A 24,543-nucleotide genomic window follows, 5' to 3' on the forward strand; every position below is an offset into this window, starting at 1 on the left:
CTTTAAAAAGTACATAAAATCTATTGCATGAGGCAGAGTAACTAAAGTGAACTTGTTGGGAAAGTTTTCAGTCTAATTTTGTAGTGAATCGCCGCTTTATTTTTTAATCCACCAATTTAGGTCTTTGTAAGGAGGGGTTTTGTTTTGTTTTGGGGTTGTTTTTTTTTAATCAAAATACATAGGAGCGTAAGTCTTCCATCTAATGAATAGACTTCAATTTAAAAGTTTTGTAAAGTTTTGGGGTTTTAAAAAAAGAAGAAAGAAATAACACACGGCTAAATGTGAAACATCAACTCTTGACATTTTTTGCAGTGTGCCCCGCTTTCTCACTCTGTGGTCGTTTGAAAAACTGACACGAAATGAGATGTCCGCGATTCACTCATCTTGACCAGATCAGGTTAATATCAAAGTGATAAATCGTCCCAAACTTTTTCTGGCACTTGCTGCCGGCAGATTTCTGGCTGTGCGCATGTGCGAAGGTGTCCAGACTGACAATGCTGGAGAGATAGCGCGTTTGGATTGAGAAACCCAGAGAAAAAGGACAGAGAAAAAACAAAAAGGAGGAAAAAAAGATTGACGAAAAAATCCAAACAAACCCACGCCGAGAGACTGGCACCATGAGGTCCAAAGGCAGGGCACGGAAACTGGCCACGAGTAGGTGCAACATCCCTTTCTTTTTTCTCTTGAAACATGCCATCTTATATACCTATAGACTGTCGCTGTTATCACTGCTTCTATTAATAGTTTCTGTTACGATTTCGTTTCCACGAGGAAACCCTCACTTTCACCCGCTTAAAAAGAAGAAAAAAGAGCAAACCGTGATGTTGTCGCGAAGAAAATAATTAAAGTCGAGCAGAAGTAGAGCGTAAACTTTACAGTTGAGGGTGCGATGGAGGAACTTTGTGCAAGGCGTCCGCTCCAGTATTGGAATTGCTCGTTGCATGTAGTGGGCGCTGTAGTGTAACGTGGTGTATTGCGAGTTAAAAAATCCCATGTCCAGTGCATCGGCAGTTGTGTTGCACTCGCTGCACGCTGCTGCTGTGGGCTGCGGGTCACTTCACTTTCCCGGGAGAAACTTGGAAAAACAAGTAAAGCGAAAGTGGAGCGAAACGAGGAGAAAACGGCGATTTAGAGACGCTAAAATGATTCGGGGAGTTTCCTTTCTTTCTTTCTTTCTTTCTTTCTTACTTTTTTTTTAAGTCTTGTTAGTGTGTTTGAGTCTCGCAGTTCATTCCGGAGGTCTTATTAATATATAATTTGTAGCATTTGCTAAATTCTGTGTCATCTGTGAATAAAAGACATTGAGACGTGTATATTTTATATTACTTTCAACGCTACAGTGTTACACTTTACGGACTTTAAAGTTTAGATTCATCACTACAGGATGCAGGCTTCTTACTAATGCAAAATCCATTCAGGATAAAATGATAACTTGAAATATCCACTGATGTTTGATTAAATTAAATGCTACCGTCTTCGTTTATTTGCTTGCTTGAACCTAATTAACTTCATGGAATGAGATGATCACGCTACAATAATTTTCAAAATGTATCTATTTAAATCAAATGCGGTTCTGTGCTGCGTTCGCTCTCTTTTTAGTTGTGACGCTGTTTTTTTGTTTTGTTTTATGTCTAAATGTAAGATGCGTTTGTGCCTTCACCTTGAATTGTAATGCAAACTCTGGCAAGTCACATCCAAGAAGGCTACAGTGCAATGACCGAGGCCTGCAAGATTTCAGGTGTTTACAGAAATGTTCATATTGAGGAGGTTTACTGCGTTTAAAGATCTGCGCCTATGTCGTTGGAGTTCAGCTACTTGCACGGAATAAAACGGTGTAATTGTAATTTGTGAAACGCCCCGGGCAGCTGGTCATTAACGAGCAGGCTCCACAGAAGTTTTTTTTTTTTAAGACTGCACGTGGTCAGGTGAAACCGAGTTCTAATGTAATTATTTGTCCGCACAGAAATGCAGCATAATGCTGACAGTCTGATGAAGCTTAATTGACGTATTCTAAATATATAAACTGCTTCACTGACCTTCTGGAGCTTCAGAAAATCCTGTGACTCCTGTGAAGATGGTGCACAGGTTATGTAAACACACAGAACGTCATCGTGCACAGTACAAAAACAGACCTGTGAGTTTTTTGTTGTTATTATTTATGATTTTGTTTAGAAATGCAGAAAACGAGCAGCTGCGCGGAACAACTGCACCAACTTTCTTTGCACACAATTAAAGCTACAATGAAGTTAGAAGGTCAAATTCTTCGTGTGATTATTATTTTCGAGGTAATTTCTAACTGTTAAGTAAGAATGGGGAAATGTTTTGGCCCCCGGAGCAGCGGGCCCGCTCTGGCCAACAGCCAGGTCTGCACAGTGTCAACAGTGAATATTTAAATTCCCAGACCCCTCATAAGGGCTCTGCTGGTAAATGCGTTCAGTGTGTGCCTCCCTCCTTGCAAAACAGTCGTGCATTTCTTTTTTTTTATTTAAGTGCCTGTAATACAGGAGGTGATGGAGAGGTGGTAAACGTGAGAGTGATTGATGGAGGCTGACTGATTAGTCCGCACGTCCAGATGTAATGCGGTGCGCCACAAAAAAACTCCCCAACCACGCTAAGCCAAGGCGTGCAGGCCGCACCCCGCGGTGAAATGTTAGCCACAGAAAGATGGACGGGGCTTTGGTGATCCAAACTAGCTCGGTGTAGGCCTAATTAAAGGTTCACTTAGCATTTTTGAGTCTCGATAAATACCGTTTCGTTATAATGCGTTCGGAGTGCATTACAGTAGCGATTAATCTACCAAGACCAGCCTAGAGTAACCATAGCACGCATCTGAATTCAAGCAAACTAGACAATTAAGTTAATAAAAATATTTGGAAGTTTAACAAGTGCCAGCAGAGCAATCAAATACAACGTGTCTCCCAAGGCAGGCACTATTTGGTATGCCTAATCATTTTCACTTTTACCACAATATTCCGTCAGTCATCACTCAGTCTCCAGAAATGTGGAGCCATAACGCATTTTAGATGGGTTATCGCCCTTTGTGTGTGTGTGTGTGTGTGTGTGTGTGTGTGTGTGTGTGTGTGTGTGTGTGTGTGTGTGTGTGTGTGTGTGTGTGTGTGTGTGAATGTGGGAGGGAGGGGTCTCGCTGGGCCTCGCTGTCCGTCAGCGCCTCTCTTCTCGGTCTTGGGAGAAGTGCGTCGTCCTCCCCACATTGTGCAGTGAGCCATGCATCTCGCGTTTGTCTGGCGGAGCTCATTAAAACGGTTAATAGATTGGCCCATTTAAAAGGTGAGAGGGAGCGGGCTGGCGCGAGGAAAGTGAAATAGAGACCCCATTAAACGGCCCTTGTTGTCCCGGAGCGGCGCTCTTTGCCTGCGCTCCGCTTGGTGCCAAAGCTCTGTATACAAATGTCCCATATCGCCTTCAGTAATGGCCTGGGTCAAGAATCATTGGGGCCCTAGGCAGAAGTTACCCCCTTCTGTTGTCCTCCTTAGTTAACTGTTGCTTTGAACTTTTATTTCTGATGTAATAAATAACAGTAGAGCCAAATCCTCATATGGAAATCAGGGCCTACTATCACTTCAAACAAAGACAAATATATGTATATATATATATATATATATATATATATATATATATATATATATATATATATATATATATATATATATATATATATATATATATATATATACATATATAAGCAGATTTTAAATGAGCACTGGAAAGATAACTCATTGCATCTGTAACAAGGGAAAACAAGGATTGGCTCACATTGTTGGCAATGTAGCATCTTTTAAAACACTTTTGTTGCAGGATGTATCTGAAGGCCTGCATGTATGATTCAGAAATGTCTGACACACTGCTGGTGTTTCTGAGTTTATGTAATGGCTTTAGATGAATGTTTGTGTGGCACATATGAGAAATGCTTGTTTGAATGAGTCTAAAATGTTTCTGTTAATACATTTAAGGCTACATTCTAATTTATGTGCAACCCTTACAAAAAAGAAAGAAAAAATCCTTGAACAACTACAATATCGTCAGAAAACTGCTGTCAAACCAAGTGTGAAATGTATCCCAGTCCCATAAGTCGAAACACACACTCGTATGTACACAAGCAGCTTGTTTGGGGTGTATTGGTGGAGTTTTGCGGTATTTGCATGTCTGTCTGTGTATTTGTTGGTAGAATATGGGCTGTGGGAGGCAGTTTGACTCTGACCAGGACCTTCTCATCTATCAACGTCCCCATCTGTCTTACATGTCTCCCCCCCCTACCCTTACGACGGGCAAAGCCCTCACCCGCCCACCCTCACCCCTCTTCAGAAAATGGCTTCTTTGGAAGGTCTCTGATGTTAATGAGTCGTCCAGGACTTAGTCTCGCAGCTGTAAACAGAGAGCTGACGAGGTTAGTGGTTTGTTTATACACTGTTGTCACCCACTTGAAGGATGGCCTCTGTCCCAAGCAAGTAGGGAGCTTCCAGGCCTCATCATGAGTCCCCTCTCAGGCCCTGACACAGTGGCCCTGCCCCAGGGGGTTTCACTCCCACTTCTCCAACTGTAGTCCCTGCTTTCTTACATCTCAGACCATCGTGAATAAAAGGAATTTCATAAAGCCGTGTTTGTACGCTGATGGTGGTGTGTGTGTGCATGTGTGTGTGTGTGTGTGGGTGCTGATGCAGCGACCCAGACAGGGCAGTGTGGGAACACCAAGGGATGGATGGAGGGAGGGGGTGTGCAGCACCATGTCAAGCCTGGGAACCACTGTGTGTTTACCACAGGGAAACTGTACCAGTGCAGAACAATGAGTGAGCCTTACCCCTTCTAAATAAAAAAACGCATTTCTGCTTTCTTCTTCCCCCTAAAGGTCATGGAGTTAGAGATAGGGAGTCCACACAAAAGCCTCCAGTCTGTCGTCAGTCTGGTCTGGCCCCGTACGGTGCCAAGACTGAGGTCATTATCAACAGAGCAGTCCCGAGCTAAGCATATTTTTATAGATTGTGTGTGTATGTGTTTGCTTGGGAGCGAGGTGAACATGTGCATGCGCTTATTTGGTCAGGGCTGCGTGCACGAGCGATTCTTTGGCGTGCGTGTATGCGCAAAACAAGAGGCAGCGCGCAGAGTGCACAGAGCGCAGTTGTCAAATGTGAGACGTGCTGCAGTTTCTCTCATCGCAAATTAGTCTGAGATAAATGGCATTTTGCTGCGCTGAAAAGTTTACCCAGACATCAAACTGATTTGTGTGTCGTTATGATGTCCGAAGAGATATAACGTCAACAGACTGCTGATGGTGCACTTCACCCAGGCTATTAATGAGGCGGTGTGAAATTAGCACGCCTCGGCATGCTTGGAGGAGAGATGTTTGTTAGCTAATTAAAGAAACTCAATCATTTTATATGCGCCAATCAATTACCTGGAGCAGGTGGTAGAAACAGAACCCGACACTATGTCCTTATGTCTCACATCAGCTAACTACCCTAACTCACTTTACTACATTGTTGAGTGCTTTTATGGCCAGGAAGGCTAAACATTTGATATGACTCTTTGGTAGCTGCCAGTATACATGTGTAGCACTTCGCTGGACTGTTATTAGTTTAAAGGCAGCTGCCCAATCATGTTACATATGTACCTTTTTTGAAGATGTCTGATTAATCATGTTTGACTTTATTCACTTTTCATCTTTAACCCAAACAGGATGTTGCGAGTATAGAACACAGAATTATCAATTTTATTCCAGTAGCCCATATTTTAATGACCCGTATGCTCATTTCGTACATCTCCAAACTTTGTCTTGAGACAGTGATACACTACTTTGTACTGACAGGTGTTCGTGGAATTGCTTATGGACATTGTATTTTAATGGCTGTGCTGCAAGGGTGATAGAGAGAATAGTGCTTACACACTGGAGGGAGCACATAGCTATAAACAGGAATTACCCAACAATCGTTTTGTGAATGTGTTGATAACAGTGTGTTCCAGCACTGCTCGGGGATCTCCCTGGGTGGAGCAGGCTGGCCCAATGGAAGGAACGAGCTCAAGAGTTGTTTCTGATTACCAGGGGACAAAACAGGGCATCGGGTCTTGTGCAGAGACAGGACAGGACAGGACGGACCCGATGTAGTCAGATGTGCGCATGCATGTGTTTGTGTGCTATGTGTATGTGATTCCTGTACACCTTTTATCTGTGCTACAATAAGCCCCCCACCCCCTTCCCACTCTGGACCCTGAGGCTCATTAAGGAGTGACCTCTCACCTTTTCAGGACGGGAGAGATGAGGGGAGGAGATGTGATCAAAGCCGGGCCCTTCCTGATGAAGTTTGGACTGCAACGCAGCCACCTCATTGGATCTGATAGCGGCTGCCTTGGCTGTGTTAAGTGTTGAAATAGTGATGTTAGAGTGGAAGACACGAAGACGAAAAGTCACGAAAAGTTCTGAATTCGCTATTAACTTGTAGCGACATACATTTAAATATGCAACACATTTATTTTTATTTTTTGGGGTACACAGCACCTTAATTGTATACACCAGAAATAAATTCAAACTGTAGGTATTGTTTACTTATTTATTTTTTTGTTTGCTTGTGTGTTCAGGTGAACTAGATTTTTTGGCCAAGTCTCTCACAGATGCTTGTTTTCTTAAACATTAAACACTTCTCAGGTTCTGTCGTTACTGATCTATGCTCCATCCGTGTTCATCTCATCTAGTGCCTTATCTCTGAAAAGGGAAGTCCATGTCCCTGTCCTCAGAGGTCCGTCTTGATGATTTCTCCAGTGTGCATGTGTGCGTCTGTATAAATTGTGCACTTCACGTGTGTGTACCGCTGCTGCTGGTCAGCCAGGGTCACAGCAGAGAAAAGAATGTGACTGTGGAAAAGAATGCTGTGCTGATTAGCGCTGCTTACCTGTAAGTGAACTGGACGTGCCGGCATGTGATGAGACTGAGGAAACAAGGGAACAATAGGACAGTAGAGATTCCTTTCCACGCCACATTCCAGCGATCCAGCAACCCGGGACCCCCGCTTGGAGCTTTGATGAACCCTCCTCGCAGCTTCCTGGGATTGTCGCTCCTCCACAAACACAAAAACACAAAGTGGCCGGTGAGTGGGGCCAGGGAAGAGAGAACACGGCCCTCCTCAGGATGTCCTGTTTTGATTAGCGTTAGCATCCTAAAAGCACCATAGAAATATTTTTCTAACACGGAGAAGAGCTTAGTGGTGACACATCCACTTCTTTCCACGCTGTGACCTCCGAGGTCATATACACTACAATGAGCCAGAAATCAAAGAGGTGTTCCTCACATGGTGATGTGACTGGGAAATCATGTGCGGAAAACAAGGCGATAAAGTGATGGGGAGAGCTTTCACGGTGCGTCAACAGGTGTCAAGAGTTTGTTAGGCCATGGCTTTTACAGTTTTCCAAGCAATAGCTTATAATGTCTGGAATTACTAAGTCAATAAAAGTTGTGTTTCAAGTTGAAAATAAATAAATGTCTAAGTGTGATTAAAGTCACAATTCACTGCCTCTCTAATCCATTTATAACTGCTACGGCATTTTATAAACTGTTAACTTAATATATTATTTACTCGTAATACTTTTAAGAAACACAGTTGTATGATACTAAAGTCATAAAAAATTTAATACCTAAATCAAAATGAGTAAGTGTGGTGTTTTCACATTACTGAAATTCCTAATTAACTTGCAGTACTTTTCTTTAAGCAAGTTCTGCAGTACTGTATTCTAAGCTGTATTCTCTTATGCACAACGTGCTCTTTCAGCAGCCTGTACTACATCTTTTTTGTCTCTTGTGGAATCAGAGAGCAGTGAAGCATTACAGCATGGTCTGTTGTTTTGCTGGTGCTTGAGGGCTTTAGTTTGACAGGAGGGCACCACTTTGTTCACCTCAGTGTCCACAGGCAACCCCTCGGGACCTCGAGGCATGGACGTCTCTGTCAGGGCTGTGGCAAGACTGGGGCGATGGGGGGCCCCTCTGCTCGCTGGGTCAGTGGGCAAGCTAATCGATTTTATCTCCGTTTCACACACCACGCCAAACCCCTACTGGCCTGATATTCACATGTTCACTGTTCAGAGGATTATGGGCCTTCCATCTCCCGTCTATCTTTTTTTCCTCTTTCACTTTCTCTTTTTTTTCCCGTTCTTTGGTGTTTCTTATGTTTCCCATTTGTCTTTCTTCTACTATGTTTTGTCTACTGTCTACCATCATCTCTATTTCCCTCCCCCTTGTTCCAGCTTAGTTCTCTAAGTAGAGAGCATTTTACAGAGGACTCGCAAATTGTGTATCCTCCATTTTCTTGAACATTTTTGATGTGCCAAGGATTCCGTTTTAATCAAGCCCATTAACCTACACCAAAAATAAATACAGTGTAGTATGGCACACATATATTTTCAGGTTTTATTTCTAGTGCATGTCACTCATGAAATCCAAGAAACTCTTTCTTGACCTGTTGATTAAAATACTGTGAGATATCAAATTGTTTGTGAAATACTTTAAAGGGCTCTGAGTGCACCTTGAAAAACAGCGACCTAAGCAGTTGTGAAATCGAACAAGTGTGAAATCACTATACCTTCGTCTAGAGTTGGATTTCATGTTAAAACATGAAGAAACTAAGAAAGAGGGCACTTGGTCAGAGAAGCATAAAAGAACTCAACAGTAACTCACTAGTTATCTTTCTCACCATCACTCATTTTGTGAGGCCTACATGGTGAAATGACCTGAGTAGCAGGATCCACTCTGGAGTAAAACGTATGTATTTGCCACGTAACTCTGAAATGACAGAGAGTATAGGGAAGATGAGTCTCTGGTGTGATATACATAAAGTTAAATCCTCTCAGTAGAAGTTAAAACAATGACTGTGCATCACCTTGCTACTGCAGTCACTGTAGTAAAGAATGGTATTCACCCATTCATACAAGCACTTTCCTTTATCTAATATTCACAAACATAAATTTTCCAAAGGATGTATCAGAGAGCAACATGGGGTTAGTATCTTGTCCAAGGATATTTGGCATACAAACTGGAAGCAGCCAGTAACTGAACCGCCAACCTTCTGATCAGTAGATGACCCACGCTACTTCCTGAGCTACAGCCACCCCAACATTCCCTAGCAGCAGATATGGGTAGACTGGTCAGAATTAAGTTTAGGTTGTATGATAAATAAAAAAACAAAACTGGCCTCAGAGTGACCTCAGGCTGGGAAAATGGTCCACTTTTCAGTGCACGATGCAATAATAGATTGATAAAAAGGAAGAAAGATGTTTTCACTGTGTCATTAGGTTTGTGATTGGTGAGGAAAAATCTAGTTTTGCATGTTTAAAATGTAATCTTCAATACAAAAAGTGTGCAAGAAGTGGGTCTGAAAACTTCCTGAATTTACTGCAGATTTTTCTTTCCATGCCCCTCTCCATGTTGGCACTTCCCTTGAGGGAGGCTGGTAGCCAGGAGGAGGAGCCCCTGTTTCCTTGGTCATTCCTCTGGATAAGAGTTGGAACAAGGGAATGAAAGCTTTGGGAATGGTCTGGAAACTTCCCATTCATCAGTGTAAGGAGATACTGCGCTGACAGTTAGCAGACGGCCAGCCAAGTACAACACGGGACAGCCGCGTGGGCCTGCAGTGTTCAGCTTAACAGACAAAGTGAGAGAGACCAGACCAAACACCCTACTCATCTCTGTTCAGGGAAATAATATATGTTAACATTTCGGGCGTTTATTCTGATTCTCTTGCTCGGAGTTACTCAAGTGTGAACAGTAGAGTAAGTGAATGATTACGGGTGCAATCATAACTAATTTAGTAATATAGAAGAACGCAGGGCAAGTATAGCGCAGCAGATAAATAATGATTACGTTTACATGGAGAAGAAAGAGGGATGTGGTTAGGTTGAGTTATTTTAAAAATGGACAAATTGTTTTACCTTTCAAGGTTCTCAAAGCATTTAGAGTTATGTACTTAGGTTCTTGTTTCTTTAGCTTCTCTTGCGTAATCTTTCACTTTATGTTTCCCAACACCCACTGCAGTGGGGCAGGATTAATGCGTGCCTTTGGGCTCGTACATGTATGAAAGACATGTTTTATATGTATTCATAAGCACATGCAGTACTGTGTTTGAAAATTTGACAAACCCTACCAGAAATCTGGACACGGCATATTTACAAATGCAGACATGTACCTGTGGACACGTACCTGATGTGGGACAGAGGATTGGCAGGACAGCACAGTTTGGGGCAATGCAGGTGTGAGTCTGTGTCTCTCTGCCCGGCCATTAATCGCTGCCATCTGACAGTTCAATCTACGAGAGGCCGAAAGGAGCAGCCGGCTGGTTACCAGTGCAGGTCATTACTGAGCACGGAGGCAGCGAATCGCATCAGCGATCAATGACAAAGGCTGTAGTAGGGGCCAGAGCAAAAAAGTGAAGGAGAAGCAGAGCGAGGTAGGGGTGAGGAAGATATCGGGTGAGAGAGGCAATGGAAATGTAAGGATGAAGGGAGGGGAGAGGAGAGATATTGCGGGATAGTAGTAGTTATGCTTCTGAAGGTCAGTTCTTGGTTGTGGAGTGGATGACAAACAGGCTGTCAAGTGCCAAGAAATGGATATATTCATCCAGTGCTGCACACAAACACGCACAAAAAAAGCTTCTTGCACGTGCATGCACATAAATGTGCACAGACACAGTCACTGCCATGCAATTTGATTGAGAATGCAGCAAGGGAATTTAGTGAGAGCCATTGTTTTATGAATTCCATATACAAGGTGTTGGCAGTCGGCGCCACCCTTTTAGTGGTCAGTCCGGGGTGCGGTGTAGTAAAAGTAATGGCTGGCTGCGAGTAAAAAAAAATCTGTTAATGAAATCACCACAACTCCTTCGGCCCTGCTCCACTACCAGCCACGTTACCATGAGAACAGCTGCCATGGCACGGTCCGTCCAGTGGCGTTTACTCAACCCCAAGATGTCAAACACAGTCTGCAGCCCACCTCCACCCCCCACCCCATCCCACTACAGAAAGAATGCTATACGCTTTATGACATTTATCATACTCCATAACTCAGTTAATGTCATGTTCACATTCTCACCCATGTTTTCCTTCCAAAAAAAAAAAGGAAAAAAAGTTAAAGAAGGAATTAATTGACATTATGGGTGACAGTATTTGGCTAGCGCTCTGATAAAACAACAGGGAGATCTCTCTTTTTCTCCCCAGAGACCTAGAATAGCAGAACTGGCTGTTTATACTGCACTATCTCTCAGCAGATCGCTGGCTTTCTCAGTGATCCAAACACACACACACACACACTTACGCACACTGGCCATCCCAGCATGGACACCACTGAGTGATGATGAGTCATTATAGAGATGGTGCCCTTCGACCTCCTCGAGTCTTTATGGATCACTCTCTGGCAGAATCATATTCCCTAATGCCAAGTTCCTGTCCATCTGTCTGCTTGTCTGTCAGACATTCAGGCCCCTTAGTCTGTCTTTTTCGCTCTCTCTTCTCTGTGTTTCACACACCAATACATCCCAGACATCCCTGTCTCTGTTTATTTAAATAACAAGCAAGAAAAAATATATCTTTTTCCCATTACCAAATGTTTGAATCTGATCATTTTCATGCATTTTATAGTGCAAATAATGGACAGACACTGAAGTGTGGAGTTATTCTAAGATCACTTTTAGACCAACCTTTAGGAAACTTGGAAAACTTGTCTGTTATCCAAGGGTGTGGTAGTTTGAAACATTAGTTATATCTATTTCTCCTAGCATATTATGTTGAAATTGGCTTGCAGCATCTCTTTAGATGAATTCACACTAATCCAATACATCTCTTTGCATGCGACTGTGGTAATTCCTAACCGCGCAGAAGAGCAATTCAGCAAAGAAAAGCAAAGGAAAGAAGTCAGTTTGGATTTATACACATATTTTTTGTTCTCTTATTCGATGTTACTTTGTTAATCCAATACTATCGCTCTGCCAAGGGTATTCTGTGTAGATCGGGCCGCTAATGTTTGTTGTGGGTGCTCGGATTTGATCCTTCTCTTGACAAATGCAATTTGTTTGGCCTGATTTGATCAGTTGTAGCATATTTCCTCACAGGCGGGAGCATGTAAACCTCCCATACAAAAGGAGTTAAAATGTTTTTGCGCCTGCGAGAGGGGAAACTCTATTACAGGTGTTCTGGACCACAGAGCCCTGCTAGCTCTGATGAAATGCTCTTTGGGTGTTAATGCAATTCTGATTTCGCCTAGCCTGGAGACTAGCCACCTCGGGGGTTTTAAAACTGGCTCTGAAAAGCAAAAAACAAAGTTTAAGCTCTAGAGCATACAATTACAATGGTGGAAACTTTGAAGGACACTTCCCGATGAAACATAGTAATCTCTCTCGGGTCACCAGAGAATGATACTATATAATTTTGGTAATGTTTTTGTGGAATAAGCATTGCTGTATGTTTACACAGTGATGCAGCAAGCAGTGGTGAACAAAGCCAGTGAAGCAGGCATAAGCACGATGTTTTTGATTTAGGTCCGTCTTTCTGGTAAGAGTAATTTGTGTCGCTTTGCAAGAAGATTGAATGTCATTTAACATGTACCTGTACCCAGTCTAGCTAATGCCAAAACTCACCACTGACAAACTTTTCATCTCACAGCCTGCAGGAGAGTTGCTACTTTCACTAATAACTTCTATAAATTTAAAAATGTGAATGATAGCTTCCGTGTACAGCCGCCTTCACCAATCAGTCACTTTCACTCAATACATCATGTAGTTACATTTTACACGATGTGTGTGTGTGTGCATGTCTTGCTTATTAGTATTAGCTTCACTGTGTTCAAACAGTAGTACTGTAGCCACCGTCTCTTTGTTCGAATCACCTCCCCTACTTTCAGCATTCATTAGCTAATTGCTCACTACAGTTGTCCCCAGATTTATACACCACTGAAAATTCAATTGCCCTGCAAAACAAGTGACCCATTCCACCCCCTGGGGGATTCAGAGACATAGGGTGTATGCTAGCTGTCACGCAGCCAGCTAGCCCAGGGCCCCCACAGATCAAATACAGGTATGATTTATGTCCGCTGTCTCAGACTTCACACTGCATGTTCGCTTGCACTGGAAATGTTGGCCAAATCCAACAGCAGAAGTAATTTGTCTCCTTATGTGTGGGAGGTGAGGGTCAGAGGTCAGTGAAATGAAAATGACCAGACTGTATTTAATTGTTGTATCTATTTGTGGTTTGAGACAGGATGTCTGTCTGAATGTCTATCTGTCTGTTTGTCCATATGTCTCACTCCTGTCTTGGCGCCATGTTTTGTGTCTGCGGGTCAAGACCCCCTGACTGCAGTCAGCCATTATGGGCAATGATCTGATCCAGCAGGAGCATAGGGTTCACTAAGGAGATATCTTTGGACCAGATAGCATCATTATCACAACAAGCTCTGGCCCTTAAAATCTGCATTTATGTTCCTATGCAAAATGATTCCTTCAAACATACAACTAGACAATTGATTCGTGTTAGTCTAGAATTGTTATGTACTATTACCTGTGGCTCACTTTACATGTAAATGCTGTGAACGCAGCGAATGCGCTAATACTCCACTAATGTGATGCTTCGGTGCGTTTTTGGCTGCAGCTTGGAACATCTGACAAGGTTAAGCCAGTAAATAATTGAGCGAAATGCTTCCTGTGCGTGATTACATTTATCATGTATAATTATGAAGTTCTGCTCTGTCTACACACAGTGACCCTTGACCTTGAGTGCGACAATTGCAAGCTGGTTGCCAGACACCTAAATGCGCTGTCCAGGTTATACTGCTTCACAAATCCCGATTTCCTCTCCTGGATCAAATATCCTTGGCTATCTGTCTATCTGAGCCCATTGATTTGAAAAATCCCTCCTTTTTAACAGAAGACTTATTATTTGGACCTCCATTTTAAATGATGGAGGATTTTAAAAGGTGCTTTTTATTAAGATGTGTAGGGACCATTTGGGTACTTTGATTTATTTGACACAATTATAGAAAGACCATGATTCTTTGAGAAAGCCCATGTGTTACACATGATAGTAAAAGTTCAAGTAATGTTGAGCCACTTTTACTACAGTTTTGCACATCATTGTTAAAACATTGTTAAACTTATCTAGCTAGCTATAATTCTGTGTCTTAAAGCTATGGTTTCGGTGTTCAACTGCTTAAGGGTCTGTACGTCTTCAACAATATTTCTTAAGGTACCACTGCAGTAATTTACAATACAATAACTTGAACAGCCTCTCACTAAATCCACATATAATTCACAGAGCCCTGACTAAGCAGTGTCAGCAGTGTTGATTCTGTGTAAAACACCGCTAACCTCTTTCTCCGTGGCCCCTTTATTGCCCACAGACCGTACTTTTCTAATTATTTCAACTCTTCTTGAAATCTTAAACTTTCTTTCCTCCTCTGTTTTCTTCTCTTTACCTTCCCCTTGTCCTGTGCACTGCTCTGTCATTTGTTCTTCCTTTTCCTTTTCACTTGTACCCTTTTTGTGTTATAATTCCCACCTATTATTTCTGTCCCAAGCCCTCATTAGTCATGTCGCTGTCAGCCGCCAGCTGCAGACACACGTACACACAAACGCACACACACACACATACCTGCACGTATTGCTGCACATGCACAGGTATGGAAGTCATCAAGGCAAGGTCAAAGGTCTGCCTCATTACCCAGCTCCAGTGAAAACTTTTGGTGTGTTTTATGCTCTGGTATCAGAATGCAGGAGGAGGGAAATGAGGGCAGGAAAACAGGGGGGGACAATGGGTATAGAAAAGCAAGATAATGAAGAAGACTAATGCGATTTTAGGAGGAAATGAAACACAAGTAACAGAGGGTTAGGGGGTAGTGGAACATGACAAAGCTCTCCTTTAGAGTTTTGTATCAATGATCGCCACTTCATACCTATAAACTAAAAAAAAGAAAAAAAAGAAGGAAAGGCAACGAGTTTGGATGGTTGAATCGAGCTTTGAGGATGAGAGGTCCCATGGTACACTAAACTTAGACACGTCTGGCAGCATACATGACTGGTGTTTCCTGACATGAAACACAACATCTCAAAATAAAGTCATTAGGAGCAGTCCAACAGAAGCCCATTCATTCATTCATCCTCATTTACTCACACACACACATGTGGACGCACACCCTCTGTCTTTCTCTCTTTCAAACACACTCACATGCAGAGACTCTGACGTGGGGCTCTGAGCCTACATGGGACATGATACGTTGACGTGTGACAGAAAGCAAAGCGCGAGTGTGGATGTGTGCACGCTCGAGTTCAGCCTGGGAGGTCAGAGATGTGTGTGTGCCTGTGCACGTGTGTGTGTGTCTGCATGTGTCAGCTGCAAGCAGTCAGGGGGACACTGGTGATGCAGACTGACGGGGGGCATAAACACTCAGTAGTATGCTGAAGGGGCCCATTGTCTCAGTCCCTGCCATGCCAGTCTGTCCGTGTAATGTAATGATCTGTCTCTGTATGTTTGTTTAATTGGCCAATCTGTTTCTGTCTGTCTTCTGATTCGTCTATCATCTACTTGAAAGCATTTTTTCCCCTCTTTCACAGTTCCTTTTTTTAAACCACACATTTCTGGAATAAGACCTTCTCATTTCAGGTCTCTGGATTGATCTGGAATTTCTTGGATGTTTCTTGCATGCGTGTCCTGTAACACGTGTTTTTTCTGCCGCTCCCCATCAGATCAATTCACATTAGCCATTAGGATGCACAGCCACAGATCAGGTATCTCAGGGCAATTTATATTGAAAAATAACATTCATGTGAAGAAACACGCATGCATACACACAAACAATTGGAACTGTGGTCATAAATAATGTTACCATATGTGGTGCAGTGGCTGTTGCCACTGTTAAGTCCAGTCGTACAGAGCATGCAAGGGACTTATTAGTTGAGGGATTTCAGAGCTGTGGCTGAGCCCAGAAAGGAGGTAAAGGTGTGTGGAGGATATGAGATTTTTTGGGGGGTTGAGGTGCTTGGACTGTGATGAGGTGTGTGAGATTAATGGGAGTAAAGTTGTAAGAGAAGAGAGGAAAGTAGGGGATGAGGTGCTGTGGACATGCTGAGTGGCTGATGGGGGATTTTTGTCTAGTGGTTGTGAAAAACCTGCATGCACACCCATGCTCGCTCACTGCTGATTAGAGGACAGCCATATTTCAAATTTACATATGGTCTGACCTGAATCTGAGAGTATGAGATCCTTAACCCAGTGCCCTGAAACACCACCCTTAAATGTTATTGTGCAATTTGAAACATGTGTGGATGTTGAATCCATAAGCTACTACTTATTTATTTATTTTCCTCTCCTGGTAAGATTTAATTGTCGAACAGAAATGCATGTGCTCATTCAGAGTGACAGGAAGTATACAAAATCTCACTTTGATGTTCAACAAACAACATCTTACACCTTTCTGGATGGTTACAATATTACCTCATCCGGCTCTGAATTTTTCAAGCTGTTGTTGAATCTGAATTTGCTGAGGAAACATTTTCAGAAATATTATTAGACTGCACGTATTCAGTAGTAACCTAGTAAATATGTAAAGTTTAAGTCCATACATCTTTTTTACAAAGTCTTGTTTATTTTTTCTCACAGTTATGAGTGCTGCCATGTTTAGATACAACGCTACACTGTAGGAAGAATCCAGTAATACGTAGCCCAGTGACTGATACTGAAGAGGTTTTATAAAACCTTGTTCTCCATAAGGAGATACAAACTCTCTCACACACACACACGGACACGGAAATGTCTACTTGGATGGCTTTCTCACTCTAGGCAGTGTCTGTTTATTGTAGATGAGGTGTGGATGTTTATACTCCTTGTATAGCAGTTTGGAGTGTGAGGTGATTCCACCAAGCTCCCGTGTGTATTATTTCTTCACTTTGACTCTGGACTGTTTCTTACTTGTTCTTCAGATGTACTTAATTTCATTGCAACGCATATATGTTTGCAAAAGCCTTACTTATAAATGGTATACATGACTGGATAAATATGTGATTTGCTAATAGCATCTCATGTTGTATCTCTGAATTCACTTGAAATTGAAATTGGTTTAAATATATATAGCAAATGTAGAGTGAGTTAGATTTCACAACAGCAGTACTACGTTATTTACTTGACCTTTAGTACTTAAAAAAAGGTCCAATACTAGATAGTGACAGCAAAAGAGGAGTCTTTTGTGGTTGTTATATCTGAGATTAGGTTCAGTCAACAGCAGAGCTGATCCAAATTAGCACCAAATAAATACTGTATAGATTGTTGAAATATTGTTGATATATTCTGAGATTTAAAAAGAAAAAAAAAGCACTTTTCATTGGCAAGCAGAATTAGCTCTCACTTTCATAAAGGGTTGGCGTAGATTATATAATCCATGATGTCATCAAAGCACATTAGGGGCCACGGGGTCGCGGGGTTACATTGTATCATTAAACCAAAACAAATGATTTTGTTTGGATATCTTTTCACACTGCCGAACTTCTTTTCCCTCAGTTGCCTGTGCATTAGCGTTTGTATAAATACATCATAGAGGCGCGCACAATAACTGAGGAGGGATGGATGTCAGTGGTCAGAGCAGATAAGAATGACAAAGCTCTGCGCTAAGCCACGTCACCAGCAGGCCTCTCACCTGCCTGTCTGTCACACAGACGCACTCAACCATCACAGAGTGATTGTTTGGGCCCATGAGTGCGTGTGTGCGTGCGTACGCCCGCGCGCGTGTGTGTGTGTGTGTGTGTGTGTGATTGATGTACTTTGCCTTCCATCAACTTTACACGCCCAACACCACCACCACCAATACCTCTTGTCTCACCTCAGTCTGGGCTATCAAGGAAACATGAGGCCTTGAGAGATAGCAGCGTGCTCTCCCAGCCGGCCCTCAGCCCGCTCTGTCTCTTTTTCTCTTCCTTGTGCCAGTCACCTACTGCTGTGGGAAAAGCAGAGGAGATGAGGCCTTAAAAAACAGATCATTGTCCGCCTCCTAGATTAAAGCCAGAGAATGTGAGCATTGTCCACTGAATGGCTAAACCTTCCTGCTGTCACTCAAATGCTGCTCTGAGCACTACTTCATGTCTAAGAGGCTTATCTGCACTGAAAGGCCCCTAGCTGCTCTGGGGAGAGAGGACGTAATGAAGCGTGGTTTTTTTTCTTACTCTGTAGGGAGAAACCTGCTGCTGAGGGGGTGGTGGTGGGTGGTTTGGGGATTCAAGGGGTGGACATGGCCAGTGGGGCAGCTGCAGCAAGCCCCCCCCCCCCCCCCCGACCATCACCCTAAAGCCCCCCACTTCTTCTAACTGCCCTGTTCGAAAGAATTGTCATTTATCTAGTCTCACATGAGAGAGAACGGCATATACACGGGCTACAGGCTTTAACCACTGCAAGTGGGACGGGGGGACATGAGGACATTATGTGGGGACGTGCCCAGGGACCTGCCTGTTGTCCGCGCTCAGCCGTCTGTGGGGATGATCAGCAGGCTACTGATGTGGTCCTCTCTTTGTGCTCTGCTGTTTGAAAAGGGGAAAGTTTAAGTGCTGCTCGTATTCAGGGATGAGGGCTGACGGCCAGGCTGCTAGGGTTAGCTAAGCCCCGAGGCCTCAGGGTGTGCATGTGTGTGTGCATTTGTGTGTTTGTGCATGTGTGCTTACACCATTACTAGCTTGGAATAACCTTTGAGTTTCTTTGTCAGTAACACTTAAATGTATAAAACTGTGGGTTTTACTGCTTGTGTTACCTGAGCACCACATTGGATATTTGAGGATCGTTTTATCGATATCTAATAAGTGGACACTATTGTTTAAAGTTGACTCCCAAAATGGGGCCAAGCATAATTAATTAGCTTTAATTACGAGTTCAACACTAATGTGATAGGAGAGAAAAGGGAAATACAGACTTAGGAGGCTATAGCCTTTTTTTAATTATATTTTTTAATTATATATGAGGTTTTCTTTAGCTGATTCTGCTTAGTCTGGCATTAAACTTGGCTTTGGGTCTCCCACTTGTTGAGTTAAAGAGCATCAGTCATGATCTCTGCTACTATTGTAGCAGGGCACACGTGGGTTTCCCCCAGTGGGTCTAAATACTTGTTTCAGCATGATTTACAGTAGCCATCAGACCCTTAGCCCTGCTGTCCTTTTCTGTCTGCCTTCTGTTGCTCTGCTCATCAGTGTCTGTGTCATGACGGACACACCTGCATCCTAAGCTGCCTTCTCCAGCCCATAAACTTTGACTATTTCCTGTCAGCAGTTGGGCTTTATTTAACACAGGCCCTGTAACTTAAAAAAACCTGCAAGGTTCTAACATATGCAGTACACAGAGGTATGTTTGACTAACATGTTTTGAAAACTGACATTGCCATTGAATTTGATTATTGATTATGATTTTTTTTTTACCAACTATTCCTACTTTTTAGACATCGTTTGAGATGGACTAGCTCTTTCTTTAGCGCTGCTACTTCATTGCTGCAAGAGGGATGTTTAATGCATAACAGAACAATTCGCTTTATGGGCCCAGGAATGGTGTTTGCTCTCCATTCTCCACATCACTCCACAAGGCATGCGTACACTCTCTAAACGCAACCTCTGACCTGGGAATCTTGTGGGGTTAGTGCTGCCTGCGCCTTTTCTGTGCTGTGACGGGAAGTCGAGTGGGTTAGAGGGTCTCAGAGTAGACCAGAGGAGCTGTCGGCTGGAGGGGGAGAGGAGGAGGAAGCTAAGTGGCGTGGCCCAGCTGTGATGAGTAGCCCAGTGGTCCATTTAGAGCACCAACCTCAAGCTGGGAGATAGTACATCCCAACAACCTGAGTGGACTTCTTGTACCAGTGTACTTGTGGCTCTATCAAAAATGTGAAAATACGAAAGTAAAATTGTCGGAACATAAGTTGTGCAGCATGTTAAATTGGACGCTTCTTACGTCCTGTGGTGCTCTATCATTTGTGTGCGTCTCCGAGAGCTTCAGAGTACCAACTAAAGTAGACGCAGATCAACTGAGGGTTTAGATTTAAAGAGTGGTTTCATCTCACCTATGGTGTTCACTGTCCTGGTGATATTTCTAAGCAATTCCATGCAGTCCGTTTTGGAACAAAGTAACAGTATTAAAATGGTGTCCTTTATGTCACAAAATGTTTTTGTCCACGTCAAGAGGATGAAAATCGGATTCCTGAGAATCTGAATGTTAAATAGAAAATGATTCATGGGAATGATCGCTACATATCAATGATTCACATAGTACAATGTGCCCATGCACCCAAGAGTGATAGGTGCCACATTGTGAAGGAGATGGAGAGTGGATTTGAAGGTTCTTTTTCAGTAAACATTTAAAAGAGTGGAGAAGTGAACAAAAGCGTTAAGAAGGAGCTGTTTTGTTGCCCCTTTTTTAACCTAAATAGGCGGTCTGTCCGACCGAGGCCTTGGCTTCAAAGTATTATCCCACACATGCAATTACCATTTCTATCAACTGGGGAGAAAGATTATGCTTTTTGGGTGTTCTTCTGCGTTTCTTCCAGTGGATTCACTTGGTGAATGTGACACGTTTTGTGTCTCCCACCCCCTATTGAATTTAAAAGTTCTCTATTCTCCGAGTGAGCTGAGGAGAGTCCTACACGCGGGCTGAATAGACACTAAATCTTTCAAGGTTAGGACTTAACCTTCTCCCACTCCAATTCATCTTCAAACTTTAGTCTGAAACCAATCAATATCAGATGATTGGTAAACAATGTGCAGTGTCTGATAGGCAGGTACCAAGGGCCCTCAATGGGATTGCAAATGCTTTGTGCGTTCAGAGTCGCTTTTGCTCTAAAGCACTGTCACAAAAAGTAAAATTACCATTCGCTTGGAATGATGCCATTCATCTTTGTCAGAGCGCCAAGCTCAGCACGCAAGCCGCTCCCCTCAAATTAATTCCTTGTTTTGCATCAGCTGAATTTGCCCAAATCCAGGAGGATGGCTCAGGCTGCACCTCGCCTGCATTTTTAATGCAGCAATTCCAGCTGATTTTACTATGCACGGGGCCCCGTGGCTTTATTTACTTCCCAATCTAGAAAGAAAAGAAAATAGATATGAAAATAAGTTGAGAAAATGAGATAAATCTGGGTGTGAAATTTCAGACACGGCATGTTCCAACCTGGAGAGTTAGAGCAGTGTAATACACGCACGCTCTTGAGAGGCTGCTGCGATGCCGTTGTCGATTTGTCATTTCATGTTGCGAGAGCTCCTGCACAAAGGTAATGTCTTCCCAGAGGCTCTTACCCATGTAATATTAAGGCAAAACATTGGGAAATGAATGTCTGAGAAATTCATTTGTTATTCTGCATAATATATTCCACAATCTGCCAGAACATTTAAAGTATAATTTAGGGGTGGGAACTACAAAAACTACAAAATACAGTCATATATGTCCCTTATTTTATATATATATATATATATATATATATATATATATATATATATATATATATATATTGTGGAAAGATATATATATATATATATATATATATATATATATATATATATATATATATATATATATATATAATTTATTTTAATTTTTTGTTGGCTGTACAGGCACTATGCAAACTGTGCATTTCTGCCAATTACTCCACATTATGACATAGGACAAACAAGAGACTTTCACATACAACTCTGGGAACAGAATCATGTCTGAAATTAATATTTGCAAAAAGAAAAAAGAAAAAAGAAAAAAGAAAGAAAAAATAGTAGAATAATTTCCACTAGGGGGCCTTGAGCAGTTCTTTCTTTGCATCTCTGCTGCTCCTCTTGCCTCTGTAGCTCATGCAGATACTATCCCAGTGTTGTTTCATGGTGCTGAACCCACAGCGACAGCAGTGATGAGATTTTAAGGAGTAGGTTGTTCTCTTCTTTCACTGTCCTCTCTGTCCAACTTAAATGCTAAAAATGGCCTCTGAGGCTAATTTATAGTTGTGGCGACTGTCACCGCTGATTTGTGATCCCCAATGTTTGTGTTTATGGAACATGCCTTATTTTCTTCATCTTATCTGCCTGCAGATGGACAGCATGGTTTGACAGGGTTTATTTAGATGTGTGCTTTTTCCGGCACAAAGTATGGTGGGGTGCAATTACCAAGGACATAGAGTGAAGCCCTGGGGTCAGAGGCCCTTTCCTGTCTCCCTCCCTGAAATGAGTAAGCGTAGCTGCAGCCAGATCTCTGGATAGGTATATGGGAAATCTAAGTACAGCGAAATAGCCATTTTAGACTTACATTTTAAGAATCTGGATGTGTTGTTTGGAGAAATGTGATGAAGAGAAGAGAAGAGAAGAGAAGAGAAGAGCTGAGCTGCTGGAGATAAGTAAGATAAGTGGGTCAAGCCTGAGAGACTGCTCTTCACCTCAGACACCTGCACCTCTCCACAGATCCCTCATCAAGGACTCGCATTGTCTGAGGCCTACGCCATTGTCTGCTTAAGGGCCCTCCAGATTTGCTGTGCTTCTCCAAGTGGACTCAGCCCACCTCTCCCCAAGAAACAGACAAAACAGTGGATTCCAAAGTGCCGGCCCCTTGGCATTCCCTTGCCTTTGGGAGATAAAGAGGGGAACTTCGGGCTGATTCACTTCTCCGCTCTTCATCCCTCTCCACAGCCCACCAAAAAACTAGAAGATGAGGAGGAGGAGGAGGAGGAAGAGGAAAAGAAGAGACTTGCCAGGGGTAGTAGAGGGGTGGTCTTGGGGTCAGAGAGTGATTAGTGAGAAGCAGAGTGGCGCTCCTTTTCCCCTTTGGTCCTCCTCTTCTGTGGTCACTGAGAAATGACTTCCAGTGGGCTTACTGGTGTGGGTGGAGAGGGAAGTTGAGGAATTATTCCCTTCTGTCTGTCTGTCTGTCTGGACTATATTTAACCTGCCTGACAAGATGGATGTTTCCAAGGGAATTCCCCCCCCAACATAAATGAAGCCATTATACTGTGCTCCCTGGGCTTCTCCCTTGCTCTTTAGTTGTAAGTGGAGGTCTATAATGTCAGGAGGACATTCAAAATCAGGTTGATATACAACCTGAGCATTAATGCTGACATGCTGCAAAACTCGCTTATGAATGGGAGTGTACACCCAACAACGCTAACTTCACCACCTATTTAAAATCAGGCAGGTGTACATCTTTTCTCTTATTCATGCATTTAGACGTGGCTCAGCAAAGGCACTCTCTGTCGACACACAGTGATCGCATACTTCTACCCACGCTCATGCACACAGACTCCCACTGTCGTTCCAGTGTGGCTCGCTGGTGCAGGCAATACGAGGAACTGGTGGAGGAGTTGGAAGTGATTAGGGAGAAATATGCCTGTCTTCCTGTAATGTCAGTAATAGGCAGCAGCACATCAAAGTCCAGGCCTGTCAGAATGATCCGGATCAAACCAGCCCCCATCTGGAAGCCATAACTGACTTTTCACTCATTTAAACACTCTTAAAACACACTGAACAGACATGGAGCTCCCGTCTCTGCTCGCCACTCACCACCACTCATATCAGCACCCTGTTCTTTCTGCGTCTGTGAGTGTGTGTGCGTGTGTGTGTTACTCTCTCACTACCTTAATATTGCCCGCCTCAGTGTGACATTTAATAAGCCCATATGTTTCACATTTATTTATTAGGCTGCTAATTTTTTGATTAATGTTTTCAGTCACACCTTTAGTCTCTCTTTTTTTGTGGAATGTGCAAGAAATAAAGTCCAAAGTGTGCCAATGATCTGACAGTAAAGGGGATATCTACATATGACCTAATGCACAAGCAGATATTTTTAAAGTAACATAAACATCTGCTGAACCATGAAATCAAAGAAAATATTATTCTTTCTGGAGGGGATAAAAAAGCTGGCATCAAGTGCACGCCTGTTTTTCTGCTTTGCCTCGAGTCAAAGATAAGTATCTTGTCCGTGCAAAATGGCACAGTGCATTTTGAAACAATGATGCAGAGTGCTCCCCTCCTGCCTGCTTGCTTACGCTGTGTTGACTGGACTCCTGGACACATATTATCTTTCCAAACACAAGTCGGACACGACTCTAAGTGTATTTTAATTGGCTTTGAGCCGCCTTCCTAAAGCAAACAGCTGGTGGTGTAGCTGGTGGTGTGGTGTGCTTGGTGACTGACGGGTGGCTGGCTGTAAGGGTGGGGTAGAGTCCCACTGCCTCTCTGACCACTCCACCGGCAATCAGTCCAACGAAAGTGTTTGTGCATGTGCGTGTACGAGTGTTTCTCTAACTAGATGTCTGTACACGTGCTCACGTGTCACACTGTCTGTGGGTGAGACTTGCAGGGAATATGTGTGTACTCTAGGGTGTTTCTCATTTAAGCAGTGCACACTTGCTACTGTAAAAAGATCTTAACGGCTGACAGATAGCATCTTGAGCTGAAGTGCAAGTGATTTAATACTAACAATTAAAGTAGACGTGTCGGCAGGCAGCTTGGGTCCCTGCTGTGGCCGGACAGGGAGTGGGCTGTCTCCCTGTGTCAATAAGACAGGGAGACAGGCGTGCCTCTGATGCTCGTGCTG

General features: G+C 43.0%; 1 protein-coding gene across 12 annotated transcripts in view; it reads left to right on the forward strand.

Annotated features, from left to right (window-relative positions):
- Positions 1-351: 351 nt before the first annotated feature.
- Positions 352-24,543, forward strand: part of mecom (MDS1 and EVI1 complex locus) — a 124,918-nt gene continuing 100,726 nt past the window's right edge. For all 12 annotated transcript variants that reach the window (XM_026191471.2, XM_026191476.2, XM_026191472.2 and 9 more), the window contains exon 1: positions 352-654. In XM_026191471.2, coding sequence (XP_026047256.1) covers positions 618-654 — 37 coding nt within the window. In that variant the 5' untranslated portion in view covers positions 352-617. The remainder of the gene's footprint in view (positions 655-24,543) is intronic.

Source organism: Astatotilapia calliptera, chromosome 14 (assembly GCF_964374335.1).
Source record: "Astatotilapia calliptera chromosome 14, fAstCal68.1, whole genome shotgun sequence".
In the NCBI taxonomy this organism is placed as follows: Eukaryota; Metazoa; Chordata; class Actinopteri; order Cichliformes; family Cichlidae; genus Astatotilapia; species Astatotilapia calliptera.